We start from the raw sequence: 19,863 nt of genomic DNA on the forward strand, positions 1-19,863 counted from the left end.
TATTTCAGTTATTCCTTATRATACTGACCATTTTCATCTATCCCCAGCTTCTATGACAATGAGGCTGCACGGAAGTATCAGCTTTCACTGAATACTACAAAATATGGAWGACAGACTTCTAAAAAAAATTCTTATTTTTATTTAACAAGCCTAATTTCTTTTTTTTTTTCCTTGACTCTAAGATTACTATCTGATATCAAATTATTGACAGGCAGTTTATTTAGACTGTGAACTAGTCATTTTAATGATACAGCCAACAAATTTAGTGCCACGCAGAGCTGCTCTACATCAGAGGTGACTGTCTCTAGAGCAGCACTAAAAGAATGTAGTTACATTTCTCTCAGAAGGAGCAGGATAAAAAGGCACACAGAATTTAATTATTCGCAAAGTTTAAACAAATGAAAAGCACTTACCAATTTTAATTGCTTTATAAGTCTCCAGCACAATGACCTGTATTTTAATAAAGCTATTTTTTATGACCCAAATCACTTCATGAAGCAGGAATTTAAAGTAACATATTGACAGCGATTTGTTGCATTTGCACTTGGTGTTAACCTTGGGGCTCAGTGTCCAAGTTGAACTCTTTTTTTGAATGAATTTAACTTTAAAATTTTGTCTGATGTCAAAACTGGGCTCCACATTACATTTATTTTTAGAGTACTAAGTGTAGGGCAGCAACATTTTACACTGCTGAGAGATTTTGAGTAGATGCATGTTAAAACAAAGGAAGCACCAGAAGAACATAGTACACTTAATTACATGACCAACATAAGCAATTTGCTGTAATGGAGTGTCCTGAGCTTGAGATAGGAACACAGTCATGACATTAGACCGGGTGTTCAGGCTTGGCCAGATTTTAGCCCAACACCACTTCTGGGTGATATGTTATGTATTCTGCTTCCTCCTATGAATATTTCACAGAAATGCCATGGGCCCCGGGGCAGAGAGTACATTACTGGTAATGATGATACCATTATGACTGCTTATTCTGGTCAGGACAGGCTCACAGAGCCCGGCCACCTTTTCTCTGTCCCATGACCAGGCTGCTACCACTTCACCCTTGTGTGTTTTATTATTATGCACCAGCAAGAGGGCCAGAAAAAACAAGGACAGTAGAGTGTGTTAGTGATGGGCTCAGCTGTCCTCCATGTGGCATCTTCTAACAATGTTGCCTCTTGGTAAAGAAGGGGAGTTACAGGAGATGTGACTAGTGACAGCTCCTGCTGGTTCTGTATGAGTAGCCTGAGAGGCTGTCTCTGGTGGCAGATGGAACCAAGGCCTGGGGGGAGTTTCCAACCATGTCCTCAGCAGCTAGTGGTGGTGTCCTGGTTTCAGCCAGGACAAAGTTAATTTTTTGCATTGACTGAGAGTGTCTGTGGGGTGTAACCAGGACCAGATGTTACTCTACACCACGTCTTATCATTGCCAGGGGTGGGGGGAAGGCACTCATGCCTCTGAGGAAAAGAGCATTCCTTTTTGTCAGGAGAAAACGTGGCAGGAAAGAGTTGATCAGTATTCGCTTATTATCACGGACTTCCTTTTAAATCTTTTGTCTTACACTTTTTGTTATTAATATTGTTTGCTGTTACTGTTCATTTTATTATCTCATTGATGTTTCCAGTAAGCTGTTCTTGTCTTAACCAAAGATCTTTGCCTTTTGTGCTTCCAGTCGGAGGGGGAACAAGCAGCAGCGTGGTTTTAGCGGGAGAACCAAATTGGAGAATACTATTCCTAAACTATGACAAGGGGAGATAAATGTGTCAGATGAGGCTGCTATAAAGTGATTTCTGCGAGAAATTATTTACTCTCCCATATTTGTGAAATTTTGGCTAGTGACAAATATTGCTGATGCAGAGAACCAACAGAAAAATGGCCGCCTAAGTGGGAGGGGAAAGAAGTTCTCTCACCTTGGCAGGCTCGTTCATCATCCACAGGCTGGTAGCCAGCCTTGCAGGTGCAGCGTCCAATGGCCACCATCCAYTCCCCTTCTCCATTGCAGTGCAGCCGGACACTGGAGGACCCTGTGGTGCTTGTCTCTTCAGCATTGGGTACACACGTCCCTGGGGACTCCACCAGTGAGGTCCTCTCCCCACCAGCAAATGTTTCAGGAAAGGAGGCAAATCCTTTCACCACAGCTGGGCACTTGTAGAAAAAGACTTGGACTGCTACCAAGGACATGCAGGCTCCCGAATCCTGGAAGGCCAGGTAGAAGCCATGCTTGGTGAGTGGCCCAAAGCTCCGTACTTTGACATTCATCTTGACCACCTTCCCAGTGCTGTCCACCTGGGAAAAGCTCTCATCAGCCGCAATAGTATCCACTTTGGTCCAGGGGCCCTCACGCCACTCTGGCATGTCCTGAGAGGCTATGTCAGTCTCCGACTGGTGGTAGTAGAGAGTGAAAGTCTCCTTGCAGGACGAGGCCACGGTGCGCATGCTGGCACAGTCCCTGACTGAGAAACGGAGGCGGACGTGCACCCGGTGGGCTCCGCGCCGCTCGATGAAGTGAGTGCGCAGCCAGTTGTTCTGACCTGGTTCAGCCACGTTGCACACTTGAAAGGTTCGGATCAGGCGCTTCTTGTCATCCAGGACACTTACCTCATCCCACTGCAATGGATATAGGGGAGAAAAAAGGAAAAAGAAACAGTAAGAAGGAYTCAGTGTTCAACTGCACCAAAAATTCAGGACAGGTCTTTGTCTTCTTCCCCTTCCTTCTCCTTCCCATGACTATGACAATACTTGAATCTGCTGCTGTCACATGCAGCACAGTATTCTAGACAGGACAAAGTATAAACTCTGTAAAGAAGAGCAGKCAAAGCTTTGAAGTAAGAACTGTTGTGACAGAAAACATAAATCATGCAAACTTTTCACCTGACACTGAGAATCTTAAAATGAGAGTCACACTTTCTTCCCTTCTATTTCCCTATCTCTTATCTCCAGAGACAAAACACAAACGGCACAGACATATGAGGAAGAGCAACAAGACACTGTTCTCTGGAAAATGCATTAAAGCAGAAGTCCCTTCTACCATCTTTACCACAGTGGGAGCTGTGCTCTGGCACCTTCTATCCACATAAGCCACTCGGCATAGCCACATAGGGGCAGATCCAGATCTGGTTTGTGCCTGGAGGAAGGCACAAGGGAGGGATAAAGAGRTGTRGAGGCAGGTTCCTGTACAAAGCTRTGAGAGCAATCCCTCCTTAACCTCYCCATGAGCTTTACAGAACAGGTACAAGGCCCTGGCTGTGACAGAGGATGTGCACAGTGAGACAGAAGAGAATGAGCCTGCTCAAGCATTCTCACGAAGGTCTGATCAAATAACTCCTCACAACAAGACCTGCATTAAGACCATTTGCCAAGAAGAAACAACAACAAGTTATGGTTGTTAGTGACTTTTAACTGAGTGAAACAGAAGCACCCATCTGCACACCAGAACATCTTTTTAGKCAAGTGCTGCTTCCCTGGGGCCCAGTTTAGGGATACCACCAGATGATGGAAGAGCTTAATGCAGCTTTCAGACTATTATCCACACCTGCATTTTCACATGGGTACAAATAATGTCCCAACAAAAAGCRCAAAGTTGATGAAGAGAGTTTTCAGGGCCCTGGGAAGAATGTTAAAAAATTCAGGTGSATGGTGGTGTTTTTCTCAATCCTTCCAGTATAGGTGACATATTATCGAAAAAACAAATGATGCCAAGATACCAATACCTGGCTTCAGGATTGGTGCCTCTGCCAAAATGCTTGGTTTGGTACGCACTGAAGAATCTTTGCCACACCAGGTATGCTGGGACCTGACAGGATCCGGTGTCCTGATGGGAGAAATGTATTTTTGCTCATAAACTAGAGGGACTGGTTGACAGATTTAATCTGGAATTGTGGAGGAAGGGCATACCACCGGGAGAGCTGAAGGCAGAGCACGGGTTGGCATGGCACAGCCTGAGGATGGCAGTGCTAGTTGGGATCATGTGGGCTGCTCCTGGGAGCATGGAGGCTCAGAAGCACAACTGCAATGTCTGTACAGCATGGGAGCATTCATGGCACAGAACTTAACAAGAACAAATTCCAGATCCTGCATCTGGGATGGAGTAACTGCAGGCACAAGAATAAACTCAGAGAGAAGTGTCTGGAGAGTGCCCTGCTGGGAGGGCCCTGGGGGTGCTGTGGGCAGCAGCTCCATCAGAGTCAGCAGGGAGTGCCCGGGCAGCCCAGGGGACAAAAATCCCGTCCTGGGGGGCATCAAACACAGCAGCACAGCCGGACAGAAGGGGGATCACCCCACTGTGCTCAGCCTTGGTGTGACCTCACCCAGAGTGCCTGGGAGCAGTTCTGGGCCCCACCATTTCAGAGGGGTGTGAAAGTCCTGGAATGTGAGCAGAGGAGGGCAACAAAGCTGGTGGAAGGGCTGGCAGCTGTGTCCTGTGAGGAGTGGCTGAAAGCTCTGCGTTTGTCCATTTTGGAAAAAAGGGAGGCTGAGGGGTGACCGCCTTGCTCTCTGCAGTTCCCTGAGGAGGGAAAGGAGAGAGAGAGGGACTGATCCCTTCTCCCTGGGATACAATGATAGSATTCATGGGAATGATTCAAAGTTGCCTCAGGGGAGGCTCAAAATTGACATCAGGAAACATTTCTTTATGTAGAGGGTGGTCAGACACTGRAATAGGCTTTTGAGAGAGGTGGTCAATACCTCAAGCCTGTCAGTGCTTAAGAGGCATTTGACAGTACCCTCTATAACACGTTTTAACTTTTGGTCAGCCCTTAAGTGGTCAGGCAGCTGGACTGAGTGACTGTTGTAAGTCCCTTCCAACTGAAATACTCCTATTCTATTCTATTCTATTCTATTCTATTCTATTCTATTCTATTCTGTTCTGTTCTGTTCTGTTCTGTTCTGTTCTGTTCTGTTCTGTTCCGTTCCGTTCCGTTCCGTTCCGTTCTATCCTATCCTATCCTATCCTATCCTATCCTATCCTATCCTATCCTATCCTATCCTATCCTATCCTATCCTATCCTATCCTATCCTGTATGGAGGGATGGCTGGAGAACTCTTCAGTATTTCTGCAGCAGAGTGGAAGGAATAGGGTAAGGAGGTGGGAATAGCATCCCACTCAGCATGCTCCTCTCTTAACAAGCTGGCTTTGCACAACACACTGTGTTCAAATTGTTCATATGCACAAAATCCATAAACCAAGTCTCACTGCTTCCAGTCTCCTTTTCTTCATCAGATGCATGCACATCTTCCCATCAGAGGGACAGTCAAGAGGACAAGGGAAATGCTTACCCCATCAGAAGGGTGTGTGGTCCAGCCGATCTCTGAGGTCTCTTGAGTAGTATCCAGAAGTATTTCTGTTTGTATTTAAAAGAATTAAATAAAAAATGTATTTTGTGCTATTCCAAGTCAGACTAAAATCTTAGCTGTTCCTCACGAGATTGTCTTGTAGAGGGTTTCTATACACCAAAAATAAACATTCATGTTTTGGGATTAAATATGACAGGCTATGTCCATACCAGTAAATTAAGAAGGGCCACGACAAGGGCAGAGGCACTGCGCACATGATCATGTTAACCCATGATAATCARATTGCTTGGCAATATTCTGACCACAGCTTCCCAGGAAAAGTGCAAACACACTGACAGCATGGGGCAGARTTATCATAATGAGCAGTACAGATGAGGCCACTCTCTTTTTGGAAAAGAAAAAGTGGGACACAAGATGAGTTACTTGAATGCATGCCAGTCTCCTTAGGGCTACATCTGCSCATTTTACTTGCAGATGTAAATGTGGACATGAGGCCAAGACATGTTTGTTTCCAGTTCTGGAACCAAATTTCTTTGGGAGTTTGGGACTATGACCCAGCTGATCCTTTAATGGATTCACTTTGTTCTGGAGACACTGCCAGTCTGTGTAGGAACCCCAGTTTTGTTCGAAAATTAGTATTAAATGGTCTGTTGCATTACACTGCTCAGGATCAGGGTACCTGCAGAACTTCACAGGCCCAGTTTATTCCCACAACTGGTCTGCATTTCCACTGTTACTGAATCCATCACTGGTACCAGCCTTGACTGCTCTTGGACACATTATTCTCTGCTTGGGTACAGAGACATACAGAAGAGATTGTGACAGTGCAAACTATAAACATAGTATTGTCCAAAAGAGGATGTCAGGGTCTGAGACCATCATGGAAGTTACTGGTAYGCAAGCATGTGCTCTTTACTCTGCGCATTTAGGACACAGAATAAGAAAACAAATCAGTTGAATAGGTTTTCACATGTGTTGATAACATACTATATAAATAACTGCCTTTTTTAAATTCTGGAAAGCTTTATTTTRTTATTTTAATTTTCATATTTCTATCTTGTTGCTTTTAAAAAAAAACACCACCTCAAAAACCAGATTAAAAAAACCAACCCCAAACACAACAGCCAGTTTACTTACAAATAGGATTCATTATTCCTATTTCCCTTGTAAAGGTTAAATAATATGATTGTTCCATGTTTTATGCTGAAGGGAGATATGGTTTTTATCTCCAATTTATGGATTGCTGATGTCACTATTCCTGCCAAAACACCTGGGGATTCAGTCCACATTAATATGGGAAAGATTAGGCAGACATGATCAAGTGAGCAAGTTTATCCAGACCTCAGCCTTCACTGATGTCATACAGCCTTYACTGAACCATATTCCCTGTATTCCTACAGGAGACTTTACACGTTTTAGACCTCCCTGAAGGGCTGATGCAGCTCCTTGATTCAAAAGCAGTGTGAAATCCCTGGGCTGGCTTGCCAAAACTGGAAAGAGCTCCTGGTCACAGCTAAAGCATAACCCCACTAAAATCATGTAACAGGCCTCAAGAAATACTGAGCAGCTCAGCTCTCGAGGACAGCTCAGTTCCAATAGCCCCTCCGAGCAGCAGAACATCTGCAAAAGGCCTTTGCCTCCCTGAGGACAGCTCTCTAGGCTGTCCTGGCAGCAGAGGAATTTGGCACTGCCCCATACCCATTACCTTCTCAATTGCAGTCTGGCACAGGGATCACACTGTGTCATGTCATTACTTTGCCACTGGGTTCCCAGACATGGCCCTGATATGCTGAAATAATACACAAGGCCGTTTTTCAACACAGAAAGAACTTTTTTTCTTATCAGGTCTGAGTCTACCATTTACCAAAGTATAAAGCATCTACCTGCACAGAAACTCTAGAAGAAAGTAAAATAGAGAAAAGTTAATCAGGGCATRGAAAGCCATATAGAAAGTGAGAAAGGAATGGAAAAGAAAGAAAATAGACAAGACTTGCTCAGCAGCCCGAGCTCTGCCATGTCAAGCACATTCTCCAGACAGGTTCTCACCACTGAGCAAAGTAATATTTACCAAGCACTTGAGTATTTCACAAGCAAACAGAAACAGGCAGCCTGAAGCAGACAGAACTGTCCYAATATTCACAGTGAATATTTTAAGCCAGAAACCATAAGAAAAATAAGAAAAGCASACAAGAATTTTGTGTGCATAAATCTCATTTCGCAACCTACAGTCCTAAAGTCCCTCACTATTTTTCTTCTTTCTCCCTCTCCTACTGRCTGTATGCCTTGAATCACATCCCCAGTCACACTAGCTGCATGAACACTCATAAATCTAACAAGCTGTGAGGACAACAGGCTTGGTTCATGTTCCCATAGCTAAAAACTCCAACCCCACAGAAGTACAGGGCTGCATCCAAACCACCCCTCAGGAACGATCCTGGGTCCATCCTGACCTCTGACCTATGTATGGCCACTGTTTGTGACACGAGTAGCTGGCATGGGCCAAAGCAACCCATGGCTGTGCTGATAATTGAACAGCACGGGGGCTACACATGCACAGGTAGAAGCCTTCACTCTTATGAGCACGTTACTGGCACTGATSACTGGTGTAGCCTCCCCACATCCTCACTGTGCTGGGCCAGACCAGCATTCTGCTGCCCTTCACTCTAGACAGAAATTATCTGTTCAGCTGGATTTACCACCTGGGGAGAGAAATGGCTTGCACCCTTTCAACCTCACTGAAAATCAAGGGTCTTGCAAGATCAGTGCAGACCCTGGCTCAGTCCAGCCCATGATGCTGCTAAAGGCAACACTGGTTGAGGCATCTCAGAGTATCAATGGAGCAATATTCCACTCTGCATTAAAAATGAGGAATAGGCAAGATATSTGAGCAACCTAGGGGCTTTCAAACACATGAAATGATGACAATTCCTCTTTGACTCCTAGTTTAATCTCACTTTTGAAGAACGATATTCCAATTTCATATTACAAGTGGTATTTTAGTTCAAGGAAGATAAAAATAACCTAKGATATATTCTTCTGTATTTCTCTTCCTTAAACTAAAAAGAAAAAAACATCCTTTTTTATGGAAGAGTCATATGGGTTCATTACACATTGCAAAATCTAAACTCTCATTTCAGTACCCTCAGTTCTGGTAGGTCAGAAAGGGTGAAATAAATATCCCAAATACTTAAGCTAATGCTATTCTATRTTTACATCACAAACCAATCTCTTGGGCTACATTACACTATCAACATCCACTGTCAACATCCACATAAAGTAGGCAGAGGCTGGAGGTTGCTGTTACAGATACAGGTTCAGAATAGGCATGTTAATGATTTTCAGGTTTTGGTCTGCCTATACTTTCAATCAAGACTATTTAGCACCTGTGTTACAGACTAAATGTTYCCTTGATGCAAGAGGATGACAATTYACCCAAGGATGAGTGAWCCTTAGWCAACCTTCATGGAGGCAGAGATGGCCTAACTGCTTTCTGGATTGAAGAACATTTGTCCTCAGYGTCTTAACAKWGAAGTCATGCGAGAGGGAATTCTACAACTAAAGTCTTGCAAACTGGAGCCATGAACAAGAGAGGTGATCCTAAGAAGAGAGCAAAAGAATCCCTTTACCCGTGTGATGACAATCTAGAGCTAAGACTGTAGAATCACAGAATGAAACAAGCTGGAAGGGAGGTACAGAGGTCATCTTGATCAACACCCTGCTCWAGGCCAGGCTACATTACAGTAGGTTGCTCAAAACCTTGTCCAGTTGAATCCTAAATATACCCAAATGTGTACTGGTGGAAAGCAAAGGGCACTATGATAAAAGGGAACATTCCAAGAGTTTGCTTTGCTATGGARCTGAATGCCCCAAGCTGCAAAACTTGCTCGCTTAACAGACTTCTTGAAAAGAACTGGAGCATTACTGAGCTTACTCTGCCTTCTACGATCATGCCTTGAACAAGTAGGAAGAGTGTGAACGCTYTCTAAGAAGGCTGGGAAGAGAAGGCATTCCCTGGGCTTGTGCAAAAATAGAGGTTGTTAGAGGTTGTCAAATCCAGTAACCTCACATAAACTCCATAAACCTCGCACAGGCTGCTGYGGCTCCGTGGCCCCAGGTACAACCAACAGCAGGGATCAGGGAGTATTCCCAACAGGCAAACTCAACAACACATGCAGACAGTGCACATCTGTGAGTGGCCAGCCACAAAGGACAAAAGCACTCACCAGTTATGCAAACAGAAACAGCACCACCAACAGCCTCATCTTGCTCTCCTTTATGGCTGGCCAGGATGAAGGTCTGTTAGTGGGCAATACWTATGCATTTATATACAGTGTAGACCCCTGCAATAACTGTCCTTAAAGATTTCGCCTCCTGACCTTGGGATCTGTGTCCTCTCCATCTGCTGGCACCCAAAGCTCACAGCCCCGCTACTGTCGAGAGCAGTCAGCCAGCCTCACTSACTGAAACATCCCTTCACACACACAGGGCATGCTGTGGATCCTGTACTAACTGGCTTCAAGGATACAGCCCACCCGGGATGCTTGTTCTCCGGCATTGCTATCCTATGGATCTCTCCATTAGTGGTCTTAGGCACTCAGCCTACCCAGGAGTTGACCCTGGGATCATCTTGTCTCTTGTTGCACTGAGATACACAACATATGGCCAGGACTTTCAAACAGCTCCCAGAATTTATGGTGACCAGAATAGATGAGCTGGACTTCCTGATAGCTGACCTTCCCCCACGAAATAAACCCCTCCATTTGTGTCACTCACAGACACACACACACACACACACACACACACACACACACACACCCCAAACTGCTGTCTCATTCCTCCTCCAGACTCTGGTCCTTCCTTGGCTTCCCAGCCCACTAACTCTACCATCAGGTTGGTCTGGCTTGATACAGAGATTACAGACTCACTAATATACGCTCATTCACTGCAGTGGCTTGCATCACAGATGCACAGATCCTATGACTTACGGTCCACCCTGAATTCCTAGCCCTAGGTTTCCATCCATTCCATGATCTCCAGCTGCTGGGAGCACTGACTCATGGACCACTGTGACCAGAAGTTCAACTGCAGTCGCCAGTGTGTCCATACACACACACATACACAAAACAAAGCCCTCTCACACAGGCAACTGGTGAAAAACTGAATTTAATGAGAAGATAGGATAGACTGTGGTGATCAGATGCATGACAGCCACACTGAGCTGCAGCCTGTGTACATGACTRGCCCCTTATCTCCCTACTTTCTCACACTTACTCCTCCCTTTCCACACCTACGATTACTCCCCTAAGCAACCCACAGTAAATTTTGCAGATTATCTTCCCTCCATCCCATATGAAATCCCATGCCTGTGCTGGCAATAATCTCCTTCAATCTGCAAGGTGATGCAGAGAGCATTTCCACTGATTTAACTTAATGGGTTCCATTCCCACCCCGTGGACTGATCACACTACTGTGATAGCTCTGGGAGAAGCTGGGTAGGGGAGTTTCAGAGCATTTCTCTGTTAGGTTATTCAGGTTCCCTTGCCTTTCACTGTTCCCCTGTGCTCCTYTGAGCATGGGGAGAGGACCCTTTTATCAGGAGCCTTTTATCACTCAGATAAACAAATGTATTTATGCATGGGGGTCTATCATCTGGAGACAAAATACAGTGAAGACTTTGGGAAGCCTTAAATACACTTGAACTTCTTCCAAAACTAAATACAGCTATTGTGATGAAGTARGTAATATATCAATAGCTAATGATATATGCAACTGTAACAAGTATTCTATTTTTCAAAAATGAATTGATGAAACAAGAAAAAAACCAAACAAAAAAAGCCAAAAAATCCTACTTGTTCGTAACTATCCAACAAAACACTGCTGTTATTTTTTAAAAGAAAATGTCTTAAAAGTTTAGTTTATRACTTAACATGAAAAAACAAGCTACAGTTTATAGAATATGCTCCTAATATAAAAGAATATATACAAAACCAATCTATATGAGACAAGTAAATTTGAATGTTTTCTTGTATAAATCTGTATTGTCATTCCAGCAATGAATGATTTTGTATTACATACGCAATCCTACTTCTCAAATGCAATTAATTTTAAAAAAGCTACTTGGAGTCAATGGGATATGTGTTTATTAAGTTCCATGAAGTATAATGTAATTTAACTACTTGCTATGTCAGAGCAAAATGCTGACACTATCAGAACATCAAAGTAGTCATCTGCAAGGAGGAATTCTCACACTCCAACCAGGAGTTATGCACCATCTGTGAAAGAGAGAAATGACAGCCAAATGGTCTAGGATATGGAAATACACAGCTTTTTGCAAGGTAACACAGTTTTAAAGCTTTATGAATGATTGTGTATTTTTCTCTTTCCCAGCCCCTTTCTTTTGTTAAAGCTCTAAGGAAACTGCCGGGATTAGCATGTTGCACTAGTTCATCTACTGATGTCAAAAAATGCAGGCATCAAGAAATTAAAATAAAAAAGTTTCAACTTTGCATATGAAATCACGTTAAATTACTACCTACAACTTTCCTAGTGATACAATATAATACCTACTCTTCCACAGCTTAAGAAGTTCATTCTGCAAACACCCATTACCGAGTCTAGAACTTGGATCCAAGTGCCACTGCCATCAAACCAGCTACTTTTGATAACAGTATAGAGTTTTAATGCTTTTCTATGTTTTCCTGCTTATTTTTTATAGACWTTATAAAGTCAGCTTATGTCTTCCAGAGTTTTACCAAAGCATGTACTGAAAATCCCAGATACCCTACATTACAAGAATGCTGYTCCTTTTCTTTGAAGCTTTAATTAGCTCTGAATATAAACAGTGTTAGTTGCAGCATGAATTGTCTCTACTGTCCTACTGGCCTCCAAGCAGCAGTTTGGGAACAGATTCAACACAGGGCATGGTACAAAGCTGGGAACAGGGATGTCCCAGCACAGGAACTACACAGGAATCTATTTTGGAAGAAAACAAATCAAATGGAGCTGCTGAGACTGACCAAAATAATAAATTCCTGTCTATTCTCCCTTTACAAACAAGCAGCACATCCAGCCCAATCTTATTTACCTTCTGCATGTCTACAACAGGATATTCCTCTGCCCTGGGCTTTTCAAACATGTGACAAAGATTTTGGCATGCAGGAGAGTGTCAAGAAAGAACTGTGAAGAAAATGTTTGCTAGGATTTTAATAACTCATGTGAATCACAAGCAATCAAACCAAAAATGTCACTTTTTTCCCCCCTGAGGTAAAATAACACTAATGTAAACCTTTCTTTGTATATACTAAACTGCAGAGAATAAACCAAAAGACAGAAKAGCAGTTTTTACTCTGAAGATTCCATCTGAGGAAAGTGTGTTTTCCTCCACTTCAAAGGCAAGCTAGTCTGAACAATCAATACATTATTTTCAACAGCCCAAGATTACAACCAGATAGTAGAAAAAAAAACAGGACAAAAATGAAATAAGAATGTCTGACCTCACTACCTTTTTCTTCCATATTTCCTTTTGACAAGGAGATACTTCTAATGCAAAGAGGTTTTAACAAAGCAGAAGAATTATTCTCTCTGTATCTTGAATTTATGGAAGCTACTTAGAGAGGTTGTCCAGCCATTCTGCAGGCTTGAGAGCTTGTTGTAAAATAAATGCAGTCACTTACACGCAGAACACATAATTCCTTTGGAACATGTTTACTGTGTTCTGCAAAATGAAGTCTGCCTGTGTTTACAGCAGCAGGCATTTATAACTCCATCAAAGCAAAACCAATATTCCACAGAAAATTGATCTCAGTGCCCTAGTAAGAGCTATTTCATTAACAAGTTATCACTTGCTCTCACCTGTCTTGACCGCAGCCCATCAAGCATTCTTAAATTCTATGCTTCACTAACTTTTACAATCAGAAAGGTTAACCTAAAATGCTAAATATTCAGTGATAAACTGTAATTATATACATATATAGATTTTAAAAGAAATTAAATTAATGCATTTCTTTACATGGCTTTGAAAAAAAGGAGAAATCCATTACTTCACCCAGAATGTAGCTCAAAAACAATGCTCTCAAAACCAAATCCTTAAAAACTCTTGCACTCACCATAAACACTGGTAAGTATAATCTTCATGAAAACTTTTGCACAATTGTGTTTCCTTTTATCAAGCTAAAATAACAAGTACACAAATGTCTTCTGTTTAAAAGCAGTCAAGTTTCCATTCAGGTTTTTTTTTTAATGTAAATATCGTGTCTGGAAGACTTTGCACAGACATGCTCATTCCTAGTGAAATCAGTGTGTCCAAATACTAGTAGTGTATCAAATAAATTAATCCTAATGATTTCTTTTCATGCATTAAACCCAACACTAACAGAAACATTTTCAATTGCTTACAAGAACTTCTTTACTTCTGAGTCACAAAGGAGTTTGAAGTCCCATTAAAAGCATGCAGCCTTCTTCATATCTRAGAGGCATTCTGCCTAAGAAGTTCTTGACCTCTTCATAATGCATATAAAGATGGTTTGACTATTTTGACTTCTCTTCCCCTCTCTACAGCTTCTTCCTCTTTTCTTAATGATTAACGCTACGGTTTAGAAAATTTCAAACAACGTTTGAACAACATTTAGGTTGAGACAAAATGTGATTTACAGTCAGACTTTAACTCAAATGCCTGAGAAACACTAGGAAGAAAATCTATCTTGATTGATTYTTCCCACTAAATCAATCCTCTTCAGTTATGGGCAAGATGTATTTTAGACACCACCTATAACTTCTACGAAACTCTACAAAAACTAAGGGCCACACTGGATATTCCCTGAATTTTTCAACTTAAATCTGAAACCTGAATTTCAAGTTTCTGCCATATATAATAATGAGTCAACAAACAAGCCATGGGCCTTTTTTCTTCCTAATGGACAACTCTGCACTAAAGCAAAGCCTTCTACATAGTTATCATCAGACTTTCCTCCCTTACCATATAATTTTAATTTGACTTTTGACCACAACAAAAATACTTACCTCTGAGATGCAAATCAGCTTTGGAGTGCAAGCTTAGGACCATGCAGTACAGTCACAATGAAGATGCTGACTCCCCTGACTCTGAATTGAGAGTTAAAGCTCAGCTCATGGGCACCTTTACTCTTTCATCTCCATAGGCAGAATTCTACTCTCCTATTTTAATCCAGGCAGTTTAATCATGTGATCTGTGAAGCTCTTTCACACAGTGCTTTCTAAACTCTTTTATCTCTTACCAACTTATAGGAGTGCACTCTGAATTAAAAAAAATCTTCATTCGTACAGGCATTGCTCAGTTACTTCATATTTGCAGAGTGAATAGACATTCCTYCCCCCTTTTCTATCTCAGTTTCTCTACCAGTGACACAAGGAATTACATAGTAATTTTTAATACAATTTAAAAATCARTTACTCACAGAATTTCAGAGATTTAAGAATTTGTATTATAATCTTATATAATTTATTTAGTCTGTGAACTTCCCACACACACTGCGTTCCTGTCCTCTTAAGGCACTGGATGCTTTAACAAGCTTTCCTCTTTTTGTTAGATCTCACACTGTTCTCCGTTCCTCTCCTCTAGGTCTTTCCTTGCTTTCCTTTGATTCCATCTCTGCYTCCTCTCCTCTTTCAGAGGCTTTCAGAAATGCAAGGGATGAACATTCATCACAAAGCAGTACAGTTCATTGAGCACATGTAGCTGCAAGGATATTCTTGGAACAAACAAGGGRACTGTTTACGGTACCTCTGCCCTTCTCTGACTCTCTTCCATTGCTCTCATCTTATCTCCTGCTCTCATCGCCCTCCCTTCTATCATCTATTCTTTCTTCTACCATTTTCTTGGCACCTATTTTCCCCTGCCTACCTTTCCCCTAGCCTGCCTTCACTGCTCTCTCCCTCCTCTCTCTGCTAGCTGAATGTGAACTGCCTCTTCTTGTTAATGCAAAACATTCTCTCCATATCTATTGTTTGAGGCAAGTTTTTCTGATGTGAGACAAAGACTCTTGATTTCAGCCCACTGGGTGCTGTCTTCTAGAACACTATAAATGTCCAGAGACAAAAGCAAACATGGTGCAAGGACAGGAACACAAGAATCAAATACAGGCAAAATATAAACAAGGAGCTTATTCCTTCAGGAAAAAAAATATTCTTAGAGGCAGTCACTTCTCAGATAGTTAGTAGTAATGTTCACTAATGGTCTTTCATAAGAAGGTTTGCATCTCCCATCAGAAACAATATTAATAATTTTTTTAATTCCGAGAAATAGTGATCAGCCATCAAACAGAAAGGCATGTGTTCAGTGCTCATTTGGACCAGGATATAAGCATCCTGGAGAGCACACTTTTCTTTTTTTTTTAACCTCTACAGAAAACCTTGTTGTTACAAAAGATCTGCTCTTACCTTCCAGTGAGGTGACTAGATGAAAGAAGAAGACCATCCAGAGCCAACCCATTCCCGACACTCTTCTTGCACTGATGCCAGCATTAGAATCCATGAAGATTCTCTGTAAATATCACCATCTTCAACAAACACACACCACTCCCTTGAAATGGTCAGAGATTTCCTGGAGTGTTTAATATCTTCCCAAATTAAAGCACAGAGGCGTTCACAGAGAAATACTGTTTAAGAAAAAACAGAAGGTAGAAACAGAAATCAGGTCACACTAACACAAAACTGACAGTTTTTACAAGCCCATCCCACCATTTACTACTTCCAAGACACAGGTGAAAAGGAGTAGCACAGACCCAGTATTTACCATACACCCACCCCTCAAGACTTCAGTCACACGTGTTTTGTGCACTGCCAGAACACACAGATTTTGGGACTTTCATGGCATCAGTGACAGTGTGGTTCCCAAACCAATGTTAAYCTGTATAGCACACAGTATAGGCTGTGCTATTTCTTGAGTCCTGATCCTTTTTGCACCTTTGGCAGCATCTCTTGGAAGGTGTCCATTCCATTTCMCCTGCAAGCTTTTCAAATTCTGTCTCTTGTAATTTACACTTTGCCTTTTCAGGGCTCTGCAGGGCAGTAGCCATGACAGGAGGGTTTTTTGCCAACACAAATCTGCACAGCTGACACACTGGTAACAGCGTTTCAGATGCAGGCATTTGTCCCTTTAAGCATACGACTGCACAACACTACTAAGTCGGACAGTATTTTTCCCATTGATGTGTTGTACGTGAGGCAGCAAACGTTGTGATATTTAAGGTCAGATAGGGAGTCTGCATTACAGCCAGAAAAAGCACACAAGTCCAAGTTTATTATCTTAAGTGGGAAAAAATCCAAACAAAACTCCTCCACCACCATTAAGAACCTGACATAAAGGCTTATCTTACAGTAAGGGAGCAGCATGCAGCCTAATCCAGCATTGCATTAGATCAATASAGCATAACAATTTTGCTAAGCAAGGTAATTCTAGCTCCATCTGTCCAATTCTCAGCCCACCAGAGAAATATCACARTAATATGTAGGTTGCATGCAAAAAGCCAGAATGTTTTGTTTCTTCAGGTGCTCTTTGAGCAGAGCACTGAAAACACTCCAACGTCTTCAGTGAGACAGTGAAGCGTAGCTAAGGGGAAAGAAAAATGTCTCAGGCAATATACAGAAATGGCTCAATAACTTGGCTGAAAGAGGGGAGGGAAGACTTGTAATTAAAAGGGGCAGCCTCAGTGCAATTATCTGAAAACCTTGCAAGAGGGGATTTGAGCAAGTTGGGCATTGCAGAGAAAAAAGCAGCCTGGGGAGTAYGTGAAGAGGCAGTGGAGTGCAATTAGATTTGCTTTACTGGAGAGGGGGAGAAATACTGGACAGGATGGAACAGTTCTCTCTTCTGCTGCCTCCAGTGAGAACCTAGAGCACCCAAGACAGATGAACAAAAGGCATTTTGGGTATCCCTAAAATATAAGGGAACTAAAGGGATTGSAGCACTAAAGAGGCAAAAACTTTGATTCATGACTTTCGAGGAAAGAGAAAAATAAAATCCGTTAAGTATTACTGAGGAAAAATGAAGATTAAAGGTGAGGATGGATATAATGCAGGCACTGCTTAATAGTTTATGAAGCATGTATACAACACATCACAGAATAAAAACACCACTGGATGCAACTGTAAAAAGGAGAAAAATTCTTGGTGAATTATCAGAAAGTCCTTCTTTRCAGGAAGAACTACCTATCCAAGCACACAGCAGTGTTCTCCTAGAACRGGTCTGAAGAATGCTGCCTGAGCCACCAAACCTAAGACTGGGTAAACCAAAATCAAGCGTGCAAGACAACTCTACACAGAGACATAAATACTCACTCATAAAGTTTACTCAGTCAATCTATAATATTATGGTATCTAAAAGTTTATTTATTAGGTCAGGAAAATCCTAAGATATGGGAACTTTTAAACATTCATATTAAAGGCAAATAAATGCAGAAACAGAGGTCAAATAAACTGAAGGAAACTTTAGTTTCAGGCAGTGTGACTTCATTCATTTGCAGGAGGTTTGAAAACAGCTCACAATTCAGATTTTCTCACGTCACATAACTTATGAGTGACAGAGCAGAAAACAGAAKCCAAACATGCTTTGGCTGCTGGATCTCAGGCCAAAGCATTGAAATTACCACAAAAGAGTTATAACTAAAAAAAAAACCTCATACACACAACCAGACACAAAACAATCTCTGGCTCCAAGGAAACCAATTGTTCTACTGCCCTTCTGACTTGCCCATCTCTCTTATAACATCTGTTTGCCTTATCCTGGTTGACCCTGTATCCCTCCAAAGTTACACTGCTCCTTATGAGGAATCATGCAGCCTTTTTCTGGATCAGACTGGCAATTACTTTCCCCTGAAATAAACTGTGGCTGTATCACAAAGCTGGTTGTGATTTAGTAGCTAAAAAAGGCAAATTTGCTTTCCCTTTTTTTTTCTTAATGTATTTTTTTTTAATTCTGCCTCTTCCACACCTCAATGGAAAATGCTTACTCCACAGTGAAGGATAGAGAGAACATTATGGAAGTATTTAAGGGAGAGTAGGAGGGAAGCACTCGCCTCTGTGAATTAAAGAGTACCAAGCCCCTAAATTRCTAACCACTGCCCTGCCTTTCCCGCCAGCACTTGATGTGTACAGAATCTGGCTACACCCAAAGACGCTCATCTTTCATTCTTCAGTTCTCCTACTACTTCTGCCCTACACCAAACTACGTAAACAGAAACCTCAAACCATCCCAACTTTTAAACCACCCTCTTCTCCTGTCCACACAAGCACCTTTCCATGGCCTTCTCAGCTACTAACTTCTTCCAAAAACGCTTTCAGCAAGATTACTTCTCCTTGCTGTGGAATCCACTGTTCCCCATTCTCCTCAAAATCCAACTGCAAAACAGGATACTTTGATAAACTTCCTCAAATACCCCTTCTCATCCTCTCTCTCCTCCAAGCACATGAACTTGCCACTCATCTACCAGCTGTCMATCCTCTTATGCTACCCTTTCCATAAAGGATTTAATCCATTCTGAGGCATCTATTTCCTTAGCTAGTGGAATGATTTCCATCTCCATGGAAGTCCTGAAAATCATAAAGYTTCCGAGGGTCCAAACATCTTTTAATGATTCAGCCCTATAAAACTGTGAAGATCCCAAGCACTCAGCAAAGACCAGTCACATATTAGTYTTGCTGTAATACCAAGCTCCAGGAGATGGGACACTGAATTTTCTGGGTTATCTCCTTACATGATTCACCAAAGCTATCATGACTGCTTACTTTGGCACCATCACTGTGAGACCTGGATAACCAAAATTTATGTTTGAGATGCCAGTTACRGAGATGAATACAATCACCACCAGTAATTTCACAAATCCTGGTTTCTTAGCTGAACAAGCAGGGAGAAGAGACCTTTGGGAAGTCAAGGTGAGTTTTGAATGTCAGCAAAGATGGAGTTTCCTCAGCTTTTTTGGGCATCTRTAGCAGTGTTGAACTGGGTATTTTTAAAACTTTCTTTATTGGGTATTTTTTTTTCTTCCTTATACATAGTCAGAATCTCCTTTGCTGTCKTCTGTTGTCTGTCCCAACAGAAGAGAGTCAGTTCTTGCCAATCATCTCAAAGTTTCTTCTACCCAGGACTGAAAATACAAATCCTTTTASATGGAAAGCCTGGAATGTGAAGCAGCATGCCTGGCTTGACTGGCACTGTTTAAGTCCTGTTTCTTCTCACCAGACAGGGCTGATGCTGCAGTTTCTCACTTTTCCTGAACTCAATCCTGAAGTGGGAACACTTCAGTACAATCTCCAGGCAAATGATGCTCAGTGCTACAGAGGAGACAGTGATAGTGCTCCCACATGTGCTAAAACAACTGACAGTAGCACAGCTCTTGTGAGATTTCTGTCACAAAGAGGTCTGCTGTGTGCCCATGCTGTATGCAAGCTGTGGCAAAGATTTCATGCAGCCACTACCATTGCAGAAGTTTCTTTATGCAAATAAAAGGTTCCCTCAAAGTTCAAGCACTGTTCTTGATGACACCTGGAGAGCCATAGGGCACCAGTGTTGCTARACAGGTCAGCATTAATTAAAAATTCTCT

The 19,863-nt window shown here is 42.0% G+C and overlaps 1 protein-coding gene across 3 annotated transcripts in view; it reads right to left on the reverse strand.

The window, feature by feature from the left end:
- EPHB6 (EPH receptor B6) overlaps positions 1 to 19,863 on the reverse strand; it is a 72,512-nt gene that overhangs the window by 37,767 nt on the left and 14,882 nt on the right. For all 3 annotated transcript variants that reach the window (XM_057368249.1, XM_057368250.1, XM_057368248.1), the window contains exons 2-4: positions 15,703 to 15,920; positions 5,272 to 5,336; positions 1,908 to 2,604 (exon numbers count right to left, since the gene is read on the reverse strand). In XM_057368249.1, the coding sequence (XP_057224232.1) occupies positions 1,908 to 2,604; positions 5,272 to 5,336; positions 15,703 to 15,796 (856 nt within the window). In that variant the 5' untranslated portion in view covers positions 15,797 to 15,920. The remainder of the gene's footprint in view (positions 1 to 1,907; positions 2,605 to 5,271; positions 5,337 to 15,702; positions 15,921 to 19,863) is intronic.

This window comes from Malurus melanocephalus, unplaced genomic scaffold (assembly GCF_030028575.1).
Source record: "Malurus melanocephalus ecotype Western Australia unplaced genomic scaffold, MMel_1.1 scaffold_89, whole genome shotgun sequence".
NCBI classification, from domain to species: domain Eukaryota; kingdom Metazoa; phylum Chordata; class Aves; order Passeriformes; family Maluridae; genus Malurus; species Malurus melanocephalus.